At 43.5% G+C, this 22,134-nt stretch overlaps 2 protein-coding genes across 2 annotated transcripts in view; both read left to right on the top strand.

The window, feature by feature from the left end:
* erlec1 (endoplasmic reticulum lectin 1) overlaps positions 1-22,134 on the top strand; it is a 462,586-nt gene that overhangs the window by 299,120 nt on the left and 141,332 nt on the right. The window lies entirely within an intron of this gene.
* On the top strand, positions 313-17,480 carry c1h2orf73 (chromosome 1 C2orf73 homolog). The gene is made up of 5 exons (XM_003216154.3): positions 313-493; positions 6,169-6,388; positions 7,735-7,885; positions 14,641-14,759; positions 16,628-17,480. The coding sequence occupies exons 1-5, from the start codon at positions 441-443 to the stop codon at positions 17,045-17,047; spliced, it is 963 nt and encodes a 320-aa protein (XP_003216202.3). The 5' UTR covers positions 313-440; the 3' UTR covers positions 17,048-17,480.

Raw genomic sequence — 22,134 nt, 5'->3', positions numbered from 1 at the left:
CAGTATCTTTGCGTGCTCATTTTCCAATATTTTTGCAGGTTTGTGATCCCACCAGTTCTTTGCTGCTATATATTATTAATATATTTTATTATACCTTCTGCATTTTAAATCTTGGAACCTGGCTTTTTGACTCCAGTGAAGACACCCATTTCCAAAGTGTTTTTGAGAAAAGAATCAATTTAGTGAACTGTATTATTTGCTTCCAAAAACCCTCCAACAGGCAAGCCCACAGACCCAGAATGGCTGCTGGGTGGAGGAGGAAGGGGAGGGGCTCAGGTGGATTGTAGCTCCTCCCACTTGGCCCACCTGCCTCTCTGGAGTCAATGGAGCCCTCCTTCTGTCCCGCCTCCTTCGTCCCTGTCGCTTAGCAGCCATTCAGCCCCATTGTCCCCACGTTCGGCGGTGTTTCCCTTGGCTCCTATGGTTCCCAGCCCGCAGTCATGCACCAGATGGTGACTATGAGGCGGAGAGGAAAGGGGCTCCCGCCGGCCGTGTAAGTCTTGCGCCCTTCCAAGGGGATTAAAGATGGGAGGAATATATAATATACAGAGCTGAATTATCACTCACCCTGCTTGGCTTCCAAGGCATGCATCTGCACTGTAGAATCAATGCACTTTGGCACCACTTTCACTGCTAGGGCTCCAGGCTATGGAGAGAAGAACCCTATAAAACTGCATCTCCCATGATTGCACAGTATTGAGCACTTAAAGTGGTGTCAAACTGGGGGCCCTTCCCCAGTCATATAATCCAGTTCAGTGTGGATTTTATACAACTATATGAGAGAGGGCTGTGTTGATTTTTAATGTAGGTCAGGCACAGACAAACTTGGTCCCTCCGGGTGTTTTGGACTCCAACTCCCACCATCCCTAACAGCCTCAGGCCCTTTCCTTTCCCCCCTCAGCCGCTTAAGCCTGGTGTAGATTCACCCTCACCCCAGAAGCAAGCCTTTTCCAAGTGAGTTTCCAGGGCCAAGAAAAGAATTGAACTCTGGACTCCTAGAGCCATAGTCCAATATTCAAACCACTGCTCAATGCGGTCTCTCTATCAGATCATTAGTCTTACTATGTATTCAAACCCAGGGTAAAAGGTAAAGGTTTTTCCCTGACTAAGTCCAGTCATGACCGACTCAGGGGGTTGGTGCTCATCTCCATTTCTAAGCCGAAGAGCCGGCGTTGTCCGTAGACACCTCCAAGGTCATGTAGCCGGCATGACTGCATGGAGCGCCTCTGGTGGCACAGTGTTAAAGCGTTGAGCTGCTGAACTTGAGGACCAAAAGGTCCCAGGTTCAAATCCCGGGAGCGGAATGAGCGCCCACTGTTAGCCCCAGCTCCTGCCAACCTAGCAGTTCGAAAACATGCAAATGTGAGTAGATCAATAGGTACCGCTCTGGCGGGAAGGTAGCGGCTCTATCTGTCAGTAATGTGAAAATTAAGATCCCATCATATAAAATCCATCGGCTTCTAACTGGATTATATGGCAGTATAGACTCGGATAATGTGGATTATCTGATTTGATAATCTGGATTATACACCAATGCAGAAGGGGCCAAAGTTGCAGGACAGATACATTTATTTATCATACCAAAAGTGAACCAAGGGCACAGTTGTAATGTATTTAAAAACACAAATTAAAAGGTGGTTATTTTATATTTTAATTCTTGGAAACTAGTCTAGAGTAGGCCCCTTCCACACAGCTGTATAAAATCCACATTGAACCGGATTATATGGCAGTGTGGACTCAGATAATCCAGTGTGTGACTGTCTTATAGTTTTATAATTGTAATGGTTTTAATGTATTGTTGTTGTTTTGTACTGTTGTTGTTTTGATATGTCTTGTTTTACATTGAAATTTGCCATTGATTATGTTGGTAGCCGCTTTGAGTCCCCCTAGGGGTGAGAAAAGCTGTATATAAGTGCAATAAATAAATAAATTCAAGCGGATACTGTAGATTATCTACCTGGGATAATCTGGCTGTGGGGAAGGGCCCATACCGGTGGGGAATGTGGCTCAACCAGAGCTATTTCGAGCAATTGAAGGAGGGATTACAGTTCCCAATATCCCCATACTGTCTGGGGTCCCTTCCACATAGCCCTATATTCCAGAATATCAAGGCAGAAAACCCCACAGTATCTGCTTTGAGCTGGGTTATCTGAGTCCACACTCAGATAATGTGGGATTTTCTGCCTTTTGTGGAAAGGCCCTGGGTGTTTTAGTGCAAAAATTATTCCTTTCCCCAGCTCCGGTCTAAACCGCCTTCTCATTTAATCCCTGCAATTGTAACCATGCAATAGTGAAAGCCAACAAACATAAAAACAAGAGCAGAGAAGTCTAAAGACCTTTTGAAACGGCAGTCCTCATAATTCCATAGCATTGAACCAAGTGGTGTCTAATTGTATTCATTCTACAATATAGATGTGCCCTTGGTTTGTATCCCTTTAATAATTTACAGATTTAGTTTCTACTTTATTACACCATTTTATAGACATAGCTCTTGGAATCTTTAGATTCTGCAGCAAGACTCCACTGTCAATCTCCAATTGTCCCTAGAACTGCAGTGGAGATTCTTAGGCCCCTTCTACTTCCATATAATCCACGTTACCTGCTTTGAATTGGATTATATGAGTCTACACTGCCATATAATCCTGTTCAAAGCAGACAATCTGGTTTTTCTATGGCAGTGTAGAAGTTGGTATGGGAATAACAAGTCACCTTGTCTGTCTCCTGAGAAATCTGTATAAAGACCAAGCAGCCACAGTAAGAACAGATCACGGAACAACAGACTGGTTCAAGATTGGGAAAGGAGTACGGCACGGCTGTATACTTTCACCCTATCTATTCAACTTGTATGCAGAACACATCATGCGACGTGCGGGTCTTGACGAATCCAAGGCTGGAGTTAAAGTTGCTGGAAGAAACATTAACAACCTTAGGTATGCAGATGATACCACTCTGATGGCCGAAAGTGAGGAAGAGCTGAGGAGCCTTATAACCACGGTGAAAGAAGAAAGTGCAAAAGCTGGGTCGCAGTTAAACATCAAGAAAACCAAGATTATGGCAACCAGACTGATTGATAACTGGCAAATAGAGGGAGAAAATGTGGAGACAGTGACAGACTTTATAGTTCTAGCTGCGAAGATCACTGCAGATGCAGACTGCAGCCAGGAAATCAGAAGACGTCTACTTCTTGGGAGGAGAGCAATGGCCAACCTCGATAAAATAGTGAAAAGCAGGGACATCACACTGGCATAGTGAAAGCAATGGTATTCCTTGTAGTAACCTATGGATGTGAGAGCTGGACCATAATGAAGGCTGAGTGAAGGAAGAGAGATGCTTTTGAACTTTGGTGCTGGAGGAAAATCCTGAGAGTGCTTTGGACCGCAAGAAGATCCAACCAGTCCATCCTCCAGGAAATAAAGCCTGGCTGCTCACTGGAGGGAAGGATATTAGAGGCAAAGATGAAGTACTTTGGCCACATCGTGAGAAGACAGGAAAGCTTGGAAAAGATCATGATGCTGGGGAAAATGGAAGGAAAAAGGAAGAGGGGTCGATCAAGGGCAAGATGGATGGATGGTATCTTTGAAGTGACTGGCTTGACCTTGAAGGAATTGGGGGCAATGACAGGGAGCTCTGGCGTGGACTGGTCCATGAGGTCACGAAGAGTCGGAAATGACTGAACGAATAAAGAAGAAGTAGTAGAAGGGGCCTCAAAAATATAAAATTGTGATAACCATGTAGTGCAGATGTAGCCCAAGGAGATCCCTGGAGGGATGTTGGGCGTCATGCACTTTGCTGGATACAATCAGAGATGGTAGGGAATGGCTGGAGGCCAAGCTGGTTAAGTAGAGATAAAAGTCATTAGAGGAGAGATTCCATCAAACCACATCCGAGGAAGGGGTGATGGAGAGACCTTGGGTTGACGTCTCAGAGGCGGCTGCTGATAAGAAGAGAGGGCTAAGAATAGACAGGAGACAGTCGTGTGTTTGGAATGAGTTCCCGGCAGGACATTAAGGGTCGGGATGGGGGTGGAGGGGAAAAACTGTCCATGGATGACGGAGGCAACAGCAGTGGACGACGGATTGGACAGGCAGGGAAGGCAAACCCAAAATCTCATTGTTGGCTCCAGCTAGAGAAAAACCCAACTGGATCAAATTGCAAATAACAAGTCAACACTTACATAAAACCCAATGATTAGATGAGTCTACCCTGAGAAAGGCTAGCGATTAGAATAAGTCCAGGAATTCAAGGCACGACAAAGAGGAATGTTGAATGGGACCAGCTTCTGCTCGTGAATTTTTGAATGAGGGCCCCTTAAACAGCTGCTTATCAGGAATGAGAGGAGGGTATTTTTGGGACTTAAGTCAGTTGAAAGGCCACGGACCTGGCATACCATTGTGGCAGCAGCCCAAGAGTGAGTGGCAAAGGGACTCACAATGAACTGGCTTTAAGCACTGTAAGAACTATAATACTATATAACACGATTTTTGTTCCTGGGTTATAAATGTCATTTCCTAATTGGTCCTAACATACAACATGAGAAAAGTTTATCAAACTACAAAGACTTTGAGTTGCTATGAGTTTTCTGGACTGTATAGCCATGTTCCAGAAGCATTCTCTCCTGACGTTTTGTCCTCATCTATGGCAGGCATCCTCAGAGGTTGTGAGGTCTGTTGGAAACTAGACAAGTGAGGTTTATATATCTGTGGAAGGTCCAGGGTGGGAGAAAGAACTCTTGCCTGCTTGAGGCAAGTGTGAAAGTTGCAATTGGCCTCCTTGATTAGTATTGAACAGCCTTGCAGCTTCAAAACCAGGCTGCTTCCTGACTGGGGGAATCCTTTGTTGGGGGGTGTTAGCTGTCCCTAATTGTTTCCTGTCAATGCTAATCAAGGTGGTCAATTAATAAAAGACCTTCCTCATAAACATAAAGCAGAGTAACTTATTAGTAACAGTGTGACTCAGCGCCAGTAACCAAAAATGATAAAAAGAACAAAAACACACAGGCCAAATGTTTTCTCTTCCTTTGGAGGCTTTTCTTTATAGCAAAATAATATGGTTGTACTATTTAGAAAAACAAGGTTTCCATAACACAATTAAAGTTCTTTATATTTCCTTCTTTGCTTCCATGCTGGGCTTCTTTCTCATGCAAATAAACAGCTTCACTCTCACAGAGTCTTCTCTCACACTGAAGTTACACAGGAGCTTCACATAGTTGCTTTTACACACAGCAGCCTTCACACTGGAGCTTCACAGGCAAGGCCTTCTCACACTGAGACCTCTCTCACACTGAGTCTTTCTCATACTCTTCAGGACGACACTAGCTTTGGCCCACTAACTCGAACAGGCTTCCGTTGACTCACTCTCCTCAAGGCATTGCTGGCTTATTTAACCCTTTCAGTGCTTGACTCACATTTTTGTGATTAAAATTACCTAGTTAAAGCCTCTTGACTCCTGCTTCTCCCAGTGTATTGTCGAAGGCCATGAAAGCTTTCGACAATTTATTTACAGTATTTATATTCCGCCCTTCTCACCCCGAAGGGGACTCAGGGTGGATCACATTATGTACATACAGGGCAAACATTCAATGCCCATAAACACATCGAACCGAGACAGAGACAGACAGACAGACAGACGCAGAGGCAATTTAACCTTCTCCCGAGGGGGATGTTCAATTCTGGCCACAGGGGGGAACAGCTGCTTCATCATCCACTCTGATGGCACTTCCTCATTCCAACGTTGTAAATTAGTTAAACTTGCCTCCCCACTTTTATAAGTGGTACCTTATTTCCTACTTGACTGTAATGCCCATCACTCCCAGCCACTAATGATGGGTATTAACCCCAATTCATTTGGAAGGCATGAAGCTAGAACTGGAAAAGGCTAATAGAAATATTAATAGCCTTACCTATGGACAAAGAAGCATGTTTTAGCTCCTTCCTTGCATTCCCTCCCACTGCCTTCCCTTTTGAATATTTCACCCACTCGTATTTTATTTTGACCTCCTGGTTGAACTATTAATGCATTTTGTACTTGTTATAAGATATGCTATTGGGATGAAATTCAAGTCCTTTATAAAATACCCATTATTTTAACCTGAGAGAGGCATCTGTGGTGCTTTTGAAATAGCTATTTTCTGGATACTCAATGTTCTGCCTGCCTTCTTATATTTTTCAGCCCTGATAGCTTCAGAGTATTTAATATTGAACTCCCACAAAGGAATAACATATTGGAAAAGATGCCAGAAATGTATACGCCAGGGAAACCAAAACCCCGGTATATGTTGGAATGGCGCCATAATCCCCAGCCGATACATGCAAAATTCATTAAGACAAACACCAAATTTTTAAATGAGCCAGTACTTTACATGGAAACGGAGGATACCAAAAGAAAGCAGGTGAGAATATATATATTATTCCACTTTAACTGCCATGGCAATATCATATGGCATTCTGGCATTTCAATGCTGCTGTTTTATATTCTTATGTTTTATTTAATTTTGTTTTTATTTGAATTGTTATATTTTACTAGGTATTATTTTAGTGTGTTTTTGTTGTAACTGATTGTTTTGGTTTTATGTCTTGTGGACATTTTGTCCCATATATAAGTCACCCCGAGATGGTGGCGGAATATAAGAATAAAGTTATTATTATTATTGACACAAAATAGTATGACACAGCAAACGAGATATATATGCTGGATTTCGTATCACAAAATCACAAGTCGAACACTTCCCAAGTGTTTAGGACTATGTGATTTATTATTATTATTATTATTAATCATTAATTTGTAGTTCAGTGGGGCCCAAGAGCTCTTTGGCTGAGAATTTTAAATGGCCCTCCTAAAACTGCAAATCCCGAAATTCCATATGATGTTGCCAGGCAGTTTAATAGGAACAAAAGTTATATATAGTGCAGTGGTTCCCAACCTTTTTTTGACCAGGGACCACTTTGACCAGGGCCACTCTCCAACATTAGTACCAAAAGGGTTACGAAACAGTTTGTGGTCAACTTTAGATTCGGTTTGGTTATTTGGGGTGATGATTTAGAAAACTGCATTGGATAGACAACATCAGTTCTAGTTTCTGATACAGAACATATGCCATCCAGTAGTTGCCATCTGCTCGCCCACAAAAAACCATATTTAATAATCTAGAGCTGATGTGGTCTATCCAATGCAATTTTCTGAATCAGCACCCCAAATAACCCAAGGAACAGCCCTAAAAACGAAGACACCAAGGCACCCCTGCTTCCAGGTGCCACATGGAACGGCTCCGCTCAGGGGGAGGGAGGAGGAGGAGAAGCAGCAGCCAGGAGGCTTGTTGTCATTCCCTTTCGTGGGTAGTCAGCCTCTCCATTGCCTTGGCACTATAAGAGAGTTTCATGAGGCCAGTCACGCTTGTTGCAATGGTGTAGTAACAATGAGGCTGCAGACCATATTTAGTTCTTGGGGACCATTGATGGTCCACGTATCACAGGTTGGGAACCACTGGAGTGGCTTGACAGATGTAAAGCACTGTTTCATTCTAATGTACTGTTTAATGTTCTCTTCCTGCTTTTAAAACTTTGAGGGACTGCAGGTCTTCAGCTATTTTCAAACCATTTTAATGGTTTTTTTTAAGCAGCATGCTGTTACTTATATTCTGTATCCATAAATTGTTATGAATCCCAGTTCCAGGGGAGAAAAAGACAAAGTATAAATGAAGTGACTGGTGGATTGATTCTTTCTGTTGTCTGTGTTAAGGGTCACTGGTGGCCGACCCACGGAGCATTTATGCAGCGTCCGAAGGCTCCTTACGATCCAAAGAGCACACAAAGAAGTGATTTCCAGAAGCCACCCTGTAAGTTGGTTCCGGCCATTAAATACACCAAGAGGCAGCCTACCCATGGAATAGGTAGGAACCCTCTTTTTCTCCAACCACCTTGGTTTCAGCCAGAATGAGAAATTCACAAATATGTTCTACACCACATGTCTCAAACACAAGGCCCACGGGACAAATCCAATGCACCATGTCATTCCATGTGGCCCTCCAGATTTTGGACTATAACTCCTGTATTCCTCATCAAGACCTGAAGGTTGCCAGTTCGAATCCAAAACTGAGGAGGGCATGGATGAGCTCCCTCTATCAGCTGCAGCTCCATGCAGGGATATGAGAGAAGCCTCCCACAAGGATGGTAAAAACATCAAAATTATCTGGGCATCCCTTGGGCGACGTCCATGCAGACGGCCAGTTATCTCACACCAGAAGTGACTTGCAGTTTTTCAAGCTGTTTCTGACACACAAAAATGGTTAGAGATTATGGTAGTTGTGATACAGCAGCATCTGGAATGCTGCAGTTTGTTCTGTTTAGTCAAGAGAGTGGGAATCAAATTTAGATACAAGGCTTGTGGATATGATGTCTGACTTTAAAATGTTCCTTAACCTTTCCTCAATGTCAGAGACACAGGTACTGTTGGATTACAATTCCCTGATAATCAAAAGTGATGGGAGTTGTTGTTTAATAACATCTGAGGACCCAGACTGGATAAAAACCGAAGAGCTCCGAGCACTATGTAAAAAATGTGCAATTGGCTATGGATTCCCCATCCATGGATTCAAAGGCTCTTTTGAAGGCAACTATAAGGCTAAGGTGACAATGAGTTTGATACCCCTAGTCTACACTAACCATAGAATGAGGTTTCGAATTGCATTTATATGGCAGTTTTGATGGGAACTATGACTATACTCCAAATGACTATGGCCACATCTACACTGCCATAAAATGCAGTTTGAAACCACATTATAGAAGAAAGATATTACGTCAAAAATGATAATGAAACAGTAATCGCTGGAAAATATTGCTCTGTACACAACAAACAAATGCAAATGTATGGCTATTTTAATAAATAAATATTTAAAACAAAGAAACCACACTTTATGGTCAGTGTAGACTCATTTCGGTGAAGTTCAAACTGCATTATATGGCCATGTAGATGGGGCTTATAAATGACTACAAATCTTAAAACCTGCATCAAGATTAAAAGGACCTCTGCAGATGTTTGCAAAGTAGGAAAGGATCAAGAAGACAGGAAACAGTAGACCCCAATTCTGTACTTGTTGGCCTTTTTTGTCATTACCCATCGCAATAACTAGTGATGACAGATGAGTGACCTGTCAACTGCATACTGACAACACCACCTCATTCAGTCACACATCTGTGTTTTTTTAGTTTGGGGAGGATAACTTCCATATGTGACATTGTGTATTATACTGCTCATGCAGAGGCAGATGTCTGAGTTTAGACTAAAGCTCTTCAAAGAATGGCCTTTTGTGGAGATGTTGGGTTTGCAGAACTATTGCTTATGAAATATCATGCTACTGAGATTTTTTTTAAAGTTACTTTTAGGGCTCATGCTCCATAACTTCCAACATTTCACTGGTGAAAACTGAGATATGTGTGGCCAAGCATCATCAGTGTGTGGTCAAGGTAGCAAAGGTCGACCTCTGTTATATGCACTGTAATATTTCATAAGTAGAAACTGGGACACATATGGCTAAGCAAAAATCAGAGTGTAGTCAAGATGGCAAAAAGTATTAAGAAGGAGGGACACTCAAGCTTAAGGGAGATTGCAGCAGTTTCCTTTTGCCTGAGCCTATTGTTCAGACAGGTTCATAAAGAGAGATACAATCTTTCGAATTGCAGCTCAAAAAGTGGGACAAAAGAAGATTAATAAGGAGTGTCCTTGCCAAGTGATGGCAACATGAGATTCTTTAAATGGCCCCACCAGTGTGGTTACCATGACTATGAGTGTGTCTACAATGCCAAATTAATGGAGTTTCACACAACTTTAACTGCCATATCTCAATGCAATGGAATAATGGGAGTTGTAGTTTTTAGCCTCTTCTGCCAAAGAGTTTTGATGCTTCGCCAAGTTATAAATCTCACGATTCTATCGCATTTAGCCATGGGCAGTTAAAGAAGTGTCAAGCTGCATTAATTCTACAGTGTAGATGCATCCTCAGTATATTTTCAGCATGTTTCATGGCCATGGTAACAAGGGTGTATGAAGCTGTAGTCCAAAAAGTAGTATTTTTTCTAGTTGTGACACACAGTGCAATTTTTAACTGGGGAGCCAGTGGTTGTTGCTGCCAATTGAGATTTCTGCAAGAGATGGAAATGATGTTTTGAGGGCACTGGGTAACATTTTGGCCCCTGTTTTTTTAAAACTAACAGTTAACCCCTTCTCTAGCAGAGAATGCCTTTGTTCCTGGGCATTAGTGTAGCTTTACAAGGGCTAAAAAGGACATCCCGGGTCACCGAGCCTCTCGTGAATGCATTGTAGTCCCATTGGCGAGTCTGACTCCTAAGCCACTCCTGGCGGTTGTTTATCCAGCCTCACTTTGACCTTCTGAGCCACAAAAGAAATTGTGTCTGTGAACTAGTTTGGAAGGATGGTGGTTTTCTGAGGCTTCTAGCCAGAAATCCATCACATAAGGCTTTACATAATATTTTGTATCCTCTATATCTCTTTTTTAAAAGATAAGATACAATTTATTTACACAAAGACAGTTGCATCAACTCATTTTACACAAAATCCAAGTGATTTTTAATCTCCAATGTAGACCAGGGAGAGAGAATTTGTGATTTCCAGATGTTGTTGAACTACAGCTCCCACCGTCCCTGACCATTAAGTCATAGCCTACATTACACAGTTGAAAACATCAAATTCTAGACAGTTTTATGACAAATAGTTAATAATATTCTCTATTGAAATAAAAAAGCACCAAAATGGAAACAGCATCTAATTTTTAAAAAATACACTTGGAAATAAATCATGACTAAAAACCCAAAAGCTTGGACAAAGAAATGAAAGAGTTTGCGCCTTAAAATATAGTAGTATAGGTTGCCTAATGATCTGACTTCAAAGTCAGCTTTCTGAGTGAAATATCTGTTCTTCCCCCGTTAATACAAATGTAGCTAGAAAGCCCTCAATCTTTTGAAATTGTGTCTTGACTACAAAGCACCATCAGTTTTCACAAGTTGCTTGGACCCAAATCATTAAAGGGATGATGGTGTATAGGCTATCTTCTCAGAGACATGAGATTTAGACATGAAACGGAATTCATTGCCCAACAACAGAATATACACATGGTACTGATTGTCCTGATTTGGTAGGGACAGTCAGACAGACAATCCTCTGTTTTCCTACCTTTTCATCTGTTTGTAAAATATCCTGGTTTCTCTTTCTTCTCCCCACTTTCCCCCTCTGTCATTAGATCACAACAGTTGCTGCAAAATGAGCTCTTAGATTTATGCATTCACAACTGATTCATATTAATTATGTCAACATATTCACTAGTTTAGGAGGTATGTAAAGACTGTTTACTGGGCAGCAGTCATTGTGATTGATAACTCTTGGGAACAAAATTCCTGATAAAATAATATAGTGGCCAGAATTCACTAAGGCAGTAATGTATTCATTACTGCCTTAGTGAATTCTGGCCACTATATTATTTTATCAGGAATTTTGTTCCCAAGAGTTTGCTAACCATAATAAAATGGTAAACAATAACCAGTAGATCAAAGCATGAAGTAGTTATTTCATTGAATAACATCTGTCAGGCTTCCCAACTCAACCCAGGAATAAGGCATTTCTGAGAACTATAGTCCAAAATTAACATGCAAACCATGGACTACGTTTCATAGATTATGCATTTCTGTACTCATTGGACCAGAATAAAGGCAGGTCCATATTCTGTTCATAAAGAACATGTAGGCCAAATTATGCTGGAGTATTGTAGATTTGCTTGTACCAGCAAATATGAGGCACTGGGTGTGGGGCAGGGAGACAGAACAATCTAGCTTCTTAAAACATTGCCTTTGTGGTAATTGTTCAGTTCTGACACAATATTCCAGGCATGAATGCTATGAGTGAAAGTAAAATGAAACAAGATGGGATGAGTTCTTAACATGTCCAGATTTTGGCTTTTGTTTCTGAAAAGGCTTTTGAGAACAGAGAGAATGTGTTGGAGCTGGGCAAGCGATCTTGATATTCTGGGAGAAATGGGCCCCATTCTGGAAGAAATTCAAGATCCAGCTCATTTCAGAGTCGGAGGCTGTGGTGGTAGAGCTATAATAGTTTGTGGGGTCTGGTGGGAGACTTTGCCACCTAGAGAGGTCCCAGCTGGAATCCACTGGTATATTATAGACATGAGAGGAGCGTCACATCGGTTCTGGATGGGGTTACATTCTCCCCGAAAGACTATGTTCGCAGCTTGGGAGTGCTCCTGGATCTCTCTCTCTCTCTCTCTCTCTCTCTCTCTCTCTCTCCAAATGTTAGCTGAAGTTGATGTGATGGTCAAGAGTGCTTACTACCAGCTTCGGCTGATACATCAACTGTGCCCCTTCCTAGATTTGAAGGACCTGAAGATTATAATGCATGCACTGGTAACTTCAAGGTTGGATTTCTGCAATGTGCTGCATATTAGGCTATGTGTGTATTAAGTTTGGAAACTCCAGTCAGTTCAGATTGGTCATAGGAATATCTAGGAGGGAGCCTATTATGCCTATACTAAAATCACTCCACTTGTTGCCAATTAGTTTTCGAGCAAAGTACAAAGTGTTGGTTATTATCTTTAAAGCCTCTATATGGTTTAGGTCCAGGTTATCAACTGGATTGCTTTATCCCAGAATATCTTTTCATCAGCTGCTGTTAGACTAGGCACAGGCAAACTTTAGCCCTCCAGGTGTTTTGGAACGCAACTCCCACGGTTCCTAACAGCCTTTGCACTAGACTGTGGATGACCTGCCAGAAGAGATTCAAAGATAAACAAGTTGCCAGAACTCAAGACACAATTAAAGATCTATCTCTTCTGGCAGGCATATCCAGTCAATTTTAAACTATGAATTTTAAATGGACTTTTTAAAATCAATATTGGTGTTTTAATCTTTGTCAGGTGACAAATTTATTATTATTATTATTATTATTATTATTATTATTATTATTATTATTATTATTATTATTATTATTATTATTATTACACATAGTTTACAACAGAGATGAGGAACATATGGCCCTCCTCATTGCTTATCCAAATAGGAGTTGCATCTGCAGGGGCACAAATTCCCTAAATCTGGGGCCCTTTTACCATTAAACAAACATAGTGTTGAGATTCCACTTAAATTGCCATGGCTGCAGCTTGTAGAGTTCTGTGATTTGTAGTTTTATGTAGTTTTGTTGAGAATTCCAAATACTCATTCCTAAGCACAAATCCTAAATTGTAAGTCCCATGATTCCACAGGATGTTGCAGTGGCAGCCAAGTGGAGTCCTGGTGCTGCAATTCTGCAGTGTGAAAGCGCTGCTGGTCTGTGAACTAAAAAGCTGCCCAACATTCCCAAATGAAAAAGAAGAATATGACATCGTTGTGTGTGTTTGTAAGTCCCAGACAGTGGAATCTCATAGGACAAGATTATAGTACAGTGCTGCTCAAAATGGCAGTCTATGGACCAGTGTTGATCCACAAGCTGTTTCCTTCCATTCTATAGTATGTTTCCAGGAACAATGTGTGGGCACAAATTTGACGCGGCCCATGACATATTTGGGGAAACTCCCTGCCACACATCAAACAATTTAAGCTTCAGTGTGATAATGTTCCTGAATATTTTACAGAATGCAGGAAAAAGAGGAGAGGAGTGGGTGGCGTGTAGATTGGAAAGGAACATAATACATGAATTATGAAAACACTCCATCATAGGAAATTCAGGACTGCACACTCGCTTCATGCTAGGACTGGGTAAGGCTGCTAAGCTACAGAAAACTACTTACCCAAAGTCTAGTAAAGGTAAATTTCCCCTGATGTTAAGTCCAGTCATGTCTGATTCTGGGGGTTGGTGCTCATTTCCAGTTCTAAGCCAAAGAGCTGGCATTGTCCGTAGACACCTCCAAAGTCATGTGGCCGGCGTGACTGCATGGAGCGCCGTTACCTTCCAGCTGGAGCGGTACCTATTGATCTACTCACATTGGCATGTTTTCGAACTGCTAGGTTGGCAGGATATGGAGCTAACAGCGGGCGCTCAAGCTGCTCCCGGGATTTGAACCTGGGACCTTTCAGTCTGCAAGTTCAGCAGCTCAGCGCTTTAATGCACTTCGCCACCGGGGCTCCCAAAGTCTATACATTATATATACCATTCCCTGCATACAAGTGGAATAAACCAGAAGACAGCTCTGACTTTCACAGGATTGGTTTTGGATCTCTACAGCTACCCAACCCGAATAAGCCTTATTGGGAAGGCAAAACTATACAGTTTGATGGTCAGGCAACTGCTCTGCATGCAGAAGGTTGGTGGTTCAATCCCCGACATCTCTAGTTAAAAGGATCATCTCAGGAAGGGAATAAGGGAATACCTTCTCTATCTTCTTGTCACAAGTTGTTGTTGATGGGCACCAGCTCAGATGGTTTCAAAAGAAAGTGGATTAAAGGCCAATAGTTATATCCCATCCCTCCCAACATGAGAGCCACCAGCTGTTCCTGGTGTGCATATATTTGAGTATAGCCCTTAGGCTAAAAAAATTCTGTTTCCCTAATTTACATATGTATGCATTTTCACAATATTGCAGAATCCATTATGTCTAATCCTACAATATGTTTTGCCTACTTGATATCATAGTTCCGCTTACTTCTCCGCGACCGTCGCCAGGCAGCCTCCCAAGACTTTTCCAGGAGCAGATCAGTTTCAAACATAATTATGATTCCAGAGCAACTCCCAATATCCCGTATCAAGGGAAGGTAAGGCCATGTGTATCCGGTGCGACTACGGTTCAGCAGGAAGCCAGAGGCATATGTTTATCCCACGGCCTCCAACTCATTGTTCTAATAGCACCAGGGAATGCATTGTGCTGATTAGAATTACCAGCATTTGGCGCTAACAAACAAATGGCTCGGCTACTGTCTTCTTGGCTTTCAGGCCTTTAGAAAGATGGAGTATGACAATATTGGGCATGATATGTTGCCTTTGCTAGGGCAAAGTAGTAGAAGACAAGATATTCAACCACAGCTCCTACTGTCATGTTGGCAAAGTTCAGCACATGCCCTGGAGAGCAAATGCCACATTTTCTTTTGGTTGTAACCAAAGCAATGACTACAGTACGACCTCATTGTCCACTGATTTGATATCTACAAATTCACTTACTCATGCTCACAAAAAGATTCCCCTCCAATAGATCACAGATGAAAAATTCTAGATGCCTGGCCAAGCAGGGTCAAATACCACAGATATTAATAAGGAAAAATGCACAAGTCAAGAGGGACTGCAGTAGTTTGCTTTTTGCCTGTGCTTATTGAAAAGAGCCCTTAGAGGGAAAGGGAAAGGTTTTCCCCTGACATTAACTCTAGTCGTGTCCAACTCTGGGGGTTGGTGCTCATCTCCATTTCTAAGCCGAAAAGCCGACATTGTCCATAGAAGTCTCCAAGGTGGCTGGCATGACTGTATGGAGCACCGTTACCTTCCCACCAAAGCAGTACTTATTGATCTACTCACATTTGCATGTTTTTGAACTGCTAGGTTGGCAGAAGATGGGGCTAATATGGGAGCTCATTCTGCTCCCTGGATTCAAACTGCCGACCTTTCAGTCAGCAAGTTCAGTAGCTCAGTGGTTTAACTTGCTGTGCCACTGGGGACTCCTAAGAAGAGCCCTTAGCTGAGTACAAATTGCTCTTGCACTTGGAAATCAGTTTGTAGCAATTCAAAGGAGCTAAGGATAAAAGGGAAAAGTGGGAGGAAGAAGGAAAAACTGGGACATTTTAAACACAGCTGAAAAAGTAGAACAGCACAGGATTAATCAGGGCTGTACTTGCCAAATCCGAAGAGTTGGATTGCATGTAGTAGGAGCTCTTTACAAACCCTGAGTGTTGCTGAAATGAATCCTTTGAATAAGAAATTAATGTGGAGGGGTCACTCTTGGCTTGGAGGGGTGTGGAAAATCAATAAAGTACCATGAGAGGGTAAGATGTGGAGCCATCCAGATTGCCCAGAATCATGTTTCTAGAGAAAAATCTTATCAAAATGTTGGGAGAAGAAGGAACCCTGTGTATTTCTATTTTCCACACCCACACCCCCTATTTTTCCTTTTCTCCTCTTAAAATGTATCAGATCTTCTCCTGCAGACTTAATGGCCAATATTATTTGGAAACCTGTCGTAAATCTTCTGGCCTGCGCAAAGCAAAATGGTCTAGAAGGGTATCCATAGCAACTCGGGTAGCAAGAAATGAAATCTGATGGGAATAGAGTTTGATCAGCAGAGATAAGATCCAAACAGCACATGCTGTGGATAGGAAGTTCAGAAAACCAGAATCGGGGAGCAACAAATGGAAGGGCGATGCAGAGATTGCAGTCCCCCCCACCCTTTACACTTGTTGCCTCTTTCTCCAACTTTTCATGCCCTTCCCCATTTTTCTGGATGAAAAAGCTGATGGCTCAGCCCTCCTTCTGTTACTCCCAGCTATCAAAATGTAGGCTGTGGGCCAAAGGGGAGGCCAAGGGAGGAAAAGGGATGTTGTGCCAGGACTTGAGCTAATAAATGAACTCAGCCCAAACAGCTGCATCGCCTCACCGCTTATGTATCCCTGGCTAACATAAGTCTTGCTTCCCTTTGTAGAAGTGCGGCACGTTTGTGTGGACCCAGATGAAACCAGAGAGGGTTCCTGAGGGAACCAAAGCAATGTCTTGTGCTCCTCGGGGAGCGGGTTTTCTGGAAGAGCCAAAAACAGAGAAAGGAAGCTCAGTGGGAAACGGCGTGACCTCCTCCTGCCTTTGCCTGCCAGAATCCCAGGAGACAGCACCAGACTCCGACAAACACTTATCAGAAACAGACGTCGGCCCAGGAGCCAAGGCAGACCCCAGAACCACAGAAGGAGGACAAGAGAGTTCAGAGATTTCTCAGACAAACAAAATGGATGTTAGCGGTCCTGGAGAGAAGCCTCCCAGCCCACCAAAGGCTTCCTCCGGGAGACCGCACAGCCTTTTGCCTCCTCTTCATCCCGCTACACAGTCTCCGGGAGAAATTCAAAGAGCCTAGAAGGACTGTCCAACTGAGGGGGCGTTGGGCTGGCTGCAGTTTCAGTGACGCCAAACACAAACTGACACCAGCAAATTGTTCAAGGCAGCACACTCCTCACCTCCCCATGACAACAGCTGCAGTCTGCTTGGATGGTCCTTGGAAAATGAGAGGCCTGTTTAAAGAAGACACTGTGGATCTTTTATCCCCACTCCCATGTTGACCCAGTCAGATTTCCTTTTCCATTAGAATTATTGTGCAAATTATTCTTCAACAGATATTGCTCACTCACATGAAATTATCTGGATTACTCATTTGCTGGAGAGAGATCTTTAGGAACACATCATTAGAATTTAATATGAGAATTGGACTATGCCTTTTTCAGACAACTAAAATATAATTACAAGGATCATTATCGTAATCTTTAGCTCTACAATAAAGCTATATTGTCTTACCTCTTTTCAGATTGTATTTATAGATTTCACAGATTGTATTTATAGATTTTTGTTTAGTCATTAAAAATATTGGTGGGATTCTCTGCAGATGCCAGCCACAGATGTAGACCAAACGGCAGGGGGAAAAAAATCTCCTAGAACACAGCTGTACAGCCTGAAACAACACAGCGTCCCAGTGATGACAGTCATGAAAGCCTTCAACAATACAATTAATAATGTCAATTTTTAATTGGATTTTACCTTATAAATACAAGGACTAGAGCAGTGGATCTCAATCTATGGGTCCCCAGATGTTTTTGGCCTTCAACTCCCAGAAATCCTAACAGCTGGTAAAATAGCTGTGATTTCTGGGAGTTGTAAGCCAAAACATCTGGGGGCTCACAGGTTGAGAACCACTGGACTAAAGGAAAGCAGAAGAAGAAGAAGGGAGTGAAAACATGTAAGATATGAAAATTGCCAAACCATATTCTTGAACATATCTTCCTTTTTGAGTTGTAGGTGACATATGTAGAATGTGTATTTGTGTAAGATAAAGCACTAAGTTGTTCTGACTATTGAATGATAGATGGTAGATATCTCTTTTTCCATCCTTGGAGCATGACTCTTTTAGGGAGTAAGAAGGAGAGCATCGAATTGTACTGAGCATCAATTAAGGTCCATATTACGATAGTTGGTAGGGACCCTATGGGTCATCAGGTCCAACCCCTGGCTCAATGCAGGATCTCCATTGAGAGCATCCCTTCTAGAAAACATCCAGAGAAGAAGAACCGACAGTTGGCTTCATTGCTTAACCATTCTTATTGTCAATACATTCTTTCAAATGTTTGATTGAAATCTACCCTCCTGTAACTTCAAACAGGAGGGGTCGGGCTGTGGTGCAGCTGGTTAGTAGCCTGCTGCAATACATCACTACTGACCAAGAGGTCGAGTTCAAAGCCTGAGTCGAATTGAGTGCCCAATTGTTAAATAGCCCCAGCTCGTTGTTTACCTAAGCAACCAGAATGACATTTGCATTTGTCAAGTAGGAAAATTTAGCGACCGCTTATGCAGAGGAGGCTAATTTAACTAATTTACAACATCATAAAATAAAAGTCCAGCAACATGTGTGCCGGATGAAGTAGTACTCCATCAAAAGGACTCGTCGTCACAGTGGATGATGAAGCAGCAGCTCCTCCTGTGGCCGGAATCGAGCATACTCTCACAAAGACAGAAGCTGGAAAGTTAAATAGCCTCTGTGTCTGTCTGTATGTTGTTTGTCAAATGGCATTGAATGTTTACCATATACGAGGGCTCTCCAGAAAGTAGATTACATTTTGGAATTAAAAATGAACAAAGTATAGGAGAAAACATTTACCATATGCAGTTGAAAGCCAGACCCAAATACCACTTCTCAACATTGAAATCTAGGAACTCAACAGTCCTCATTGAAATCTAGGAACTTCTCATAGCAATAAAAGAGTTTGGAAAGTCCTTGGTCTTCTAAGGTTTTGCAAGAAGCACACCTTTCCTGTCCCAAAAAACGGTCGCCATAACCTTCCTTGCAAGCATTTGCAAAACAGAAGAGCAATCCAGGACGAGCATGGGGGAAAGTTGAGTGCATGCACATGCGTAGCTGCGAGAAGGGACGCCCGCCTGGTTGAGGATGCAAGCCAAGCAGCAAAGTTTCGTGGGGAAGGACTTACCAAACTTTTATTGCTGTGAGAAGTTCCTAGATTTCAATGGGGACTATGTTGAGAAGTGGTATTTGGGTGTGATGACTCATGGGCCATGTAGTCCCGTTCCTAGTGCTGTTGTGAATGATGAAGAGGAAAACTTGGGTTTTCCACCATTTCAGCCAGAAAAGGAACTATCCCAGCCAGAAATTGAGCCTTTGCACCTGCAGGAGGCTTGTCTTCCAGAAATCTGCCAAACAAGCCCTGAGTCGAGTTCTCCCCCTTTTTCGCGCCGTAATTATTATCTCCAGCAAAAAGGAGTGCAACAAGCTAATCGCAGGAGTTTGAGAATTGCAGCAAAGCATTCAGATGATTAAGCCTGCTGCCATGAGAAATTTTAGGGAGTCATACATCTGGACACAGAGATTGACTTTCGTTTCTGATTCCCCAGAGAAGTGTTCTCTGGTGGGAAAACGAGGCCTATTTAGGTTCCTTGCTCCCGAAGGAATCTTGCGGAGTCAATTCGTCAGCTACCGGAGCAGCGTGTGTGGACAGCTACTCCTGCTTTCAAGCCTTTGTTCCTGTTCCAAGCCTTCGTTCTCAGCCTTGTTTTCTCCCCGGATCTTGCCTTGTTTCCCGGACCTCGCCAAGTAATTACCACGGATCTTGTTCTTGCTCCTCGTTTCCTTGTTGCCTTGAATCAAGCTTTGTGTGCCAGGAATCAAGTTATTTCCTAGCCTTGCTCAAGTTCATGGACTAAAGGACCTTGTCATCTCCCCTCACTTGCTTGGCAAGTGAGTGTTTCGGTTATTGGATTACAACTTTGGACCTTAATATTTCATATTGGACATTGCTTTTTTGGACTAATTTTGACCTTTCCTGAAAGGTCTACTTCTGGACTATTTCCTATACTTGTTTTTATTAACTTTATATATTTCCTTAATAAAGATATTAGATAGAATCTGGCCTCTGTGTATGGTTATTGGTGCTCTGCAGCCTGGGTCGTGACAGTTTGACTCCGCCACCCTAAGCACCAATTAACCTAGGCCAGAATGTCTACCGGAGCCGGACCGGGGGCCCAACCACTCAGTTACACCATCGACAAGGATGAAGTGGACCGCATCCGTGATAAGCTCAATGCGCAGTAGGGAGAAATAAGGGGATTGAAGGAACACGGAATCCGTCTCCCGGCCCTGGCGCTGCCAACCAAGTTTACTGGAGAAGCTTCTAAGGTTCATGTTTTCCGTCGCCAATGCCAGGCTTATCTAGAGGCCCGTAATGCCGAGTTTCCCCAAGAAGACATCAAGGTGGCGTGGATCTACAGTCTCCTAGACGGGCCAGCGGCCAACTGGGCGACGGCACTGTTCGACCAAGACTCCCCACATCTAAGATCAGCGCAACAATTCTTGGATCACATTAAGGCGACTTGGGGGATTGAGGACAATTTGGAGGCAGCCGGCCACAAACTCCGGTGCCTCTCCCAAGGGGACAGACCCATGTCCCAGTACATAGCCGAGTTCCGAGTGTTGGCCCATAACACCGGATGGAACGATATAGCCCTCAGAGGACAATTTCGGGAGGGTCTCAACATCGAGATGCTGGAGGAAATCTCCAAGGTGGATCCTCCACACTCTCTTGAAGCACTCATTGATCAATGTTTACGAGCTGAAGTCATGATTGCCAACAGAAGACAATGGATCCGAGGCCAGAGCGGTAGGACCGGAGCGAGACCTCCCGCTCCCACCGGCGTCCAGCCGCGCCCAGTGTGGAGACCCCCGCCACCAGCCCCATACCCCAGAGGAAGCGAGGAGGTGCCGATGCAGTTGGGCAATGTGCGTCCCAGATTAGATGCCGCCGAGAAGGCCCGTCGCCAACGCCTAAATCTCTGCTGGTACTGCGGAAACGGGGGCCACTTTGCCAGAGAGTGTCCAGCCAAAGGGAAGCCCGCCGCTCGTCTGGCGGCGGCGTCCTCCACAGAGACGAAGACGTCTGAGGCGGCTGGCGCACAGCCGGTGGGGGAAGCCAGCGACCGGGTGTAGAGAGGCTCGCCAACCCGGTCAAAAAACCCACTCAAGAGCCGCCAACCGGGGTCCTATTTCTTCTAGTGGTCACCTTGTGGTCAGTAAAAAAAGGACCCGTCATGGTCCATGCCATGATAGACTCAGGAGCCACAAACAACTTCATTGACAGAGAGTATGCCGACTCTCTGGGATTACAATATCACGACTTCAAGAACGCCCGTGTGGTGCAAGCCATCGATGGCCGCCCCCTCAAGACAGGTCCAGTAAGCCAGTGGTCGGAACCCACCAGAATGTGGATAAGGAAACACATGGAAGAGATTTCCTTCTTTGTTACCGAGGTTCCCCACTTCCCTGTGATTTTGGGAATTCCATGGCTGACACTCCACGACCCAAGCATCTCCTGGTCCAACAGAGAACTGCAGTTTGCTTCAAAATATTGCCAAAACCATTGCCTTGTAGCCAAGGTATGCCATGCCACAGACGCTGAACCCATCATCACCTTGCCCAAGAAGTACTCAGAATATTGGGATGTATTCAATGAAAAAGAAGCCGAGAGACTACCCCCACATAGACCTTATGACTGTGCCATTGACTTGGTGGAGGGGGCCCCGATTCCGCGAGGACACCTCTACTCCCTGACTGAACCAGAGCAAGAAGCTCTCAGGGAGTTCTTAGAGACAAACCTCTGCAAGGGGTTTATCAGACCCTCTCAATCCCCAGCCGCTTCCCCAGTGATGTTTGTGAAAAAGAAGTCAGGGGACCTACGCTTGGTGGTGGACTATAGAGCATTGAACAATATCACTAAACGAAACCGGTATCCCCTGCCTTTGATCTCAGACCTCTTAGACCGGCTTCGAGGGGCTAAAGTTTACACCAAACTGGATCTTCGAGGAGCTTATAATCTAGTTCGCATCAGGGAAGGGGACGAGTGGAAGACTGCCTTCCAGACAAAATTCGGTTTATTCGAAACCCTGGTTATG

This window comes from Anolis carolinensis, chromosome 1, assembly GCF_035594765.1.
Source record: "Anolis carolinensis isolate JA03-04 chromosome 1, rAnoCar3.1.pri, whole genome shotgun sequence".
Classification (NCBI taxonomy): Eukaryota; Metazoa; Chordata; class Lepidosauria; order Squamata; family Dactyloidae; genus Anolis; species Anolis carolinensis.
The sequence above is the reverse complement of the archived record's forward strand: the minus strand, read 5'-3'. Positions and strand labels throughout refer to the sequence as shown.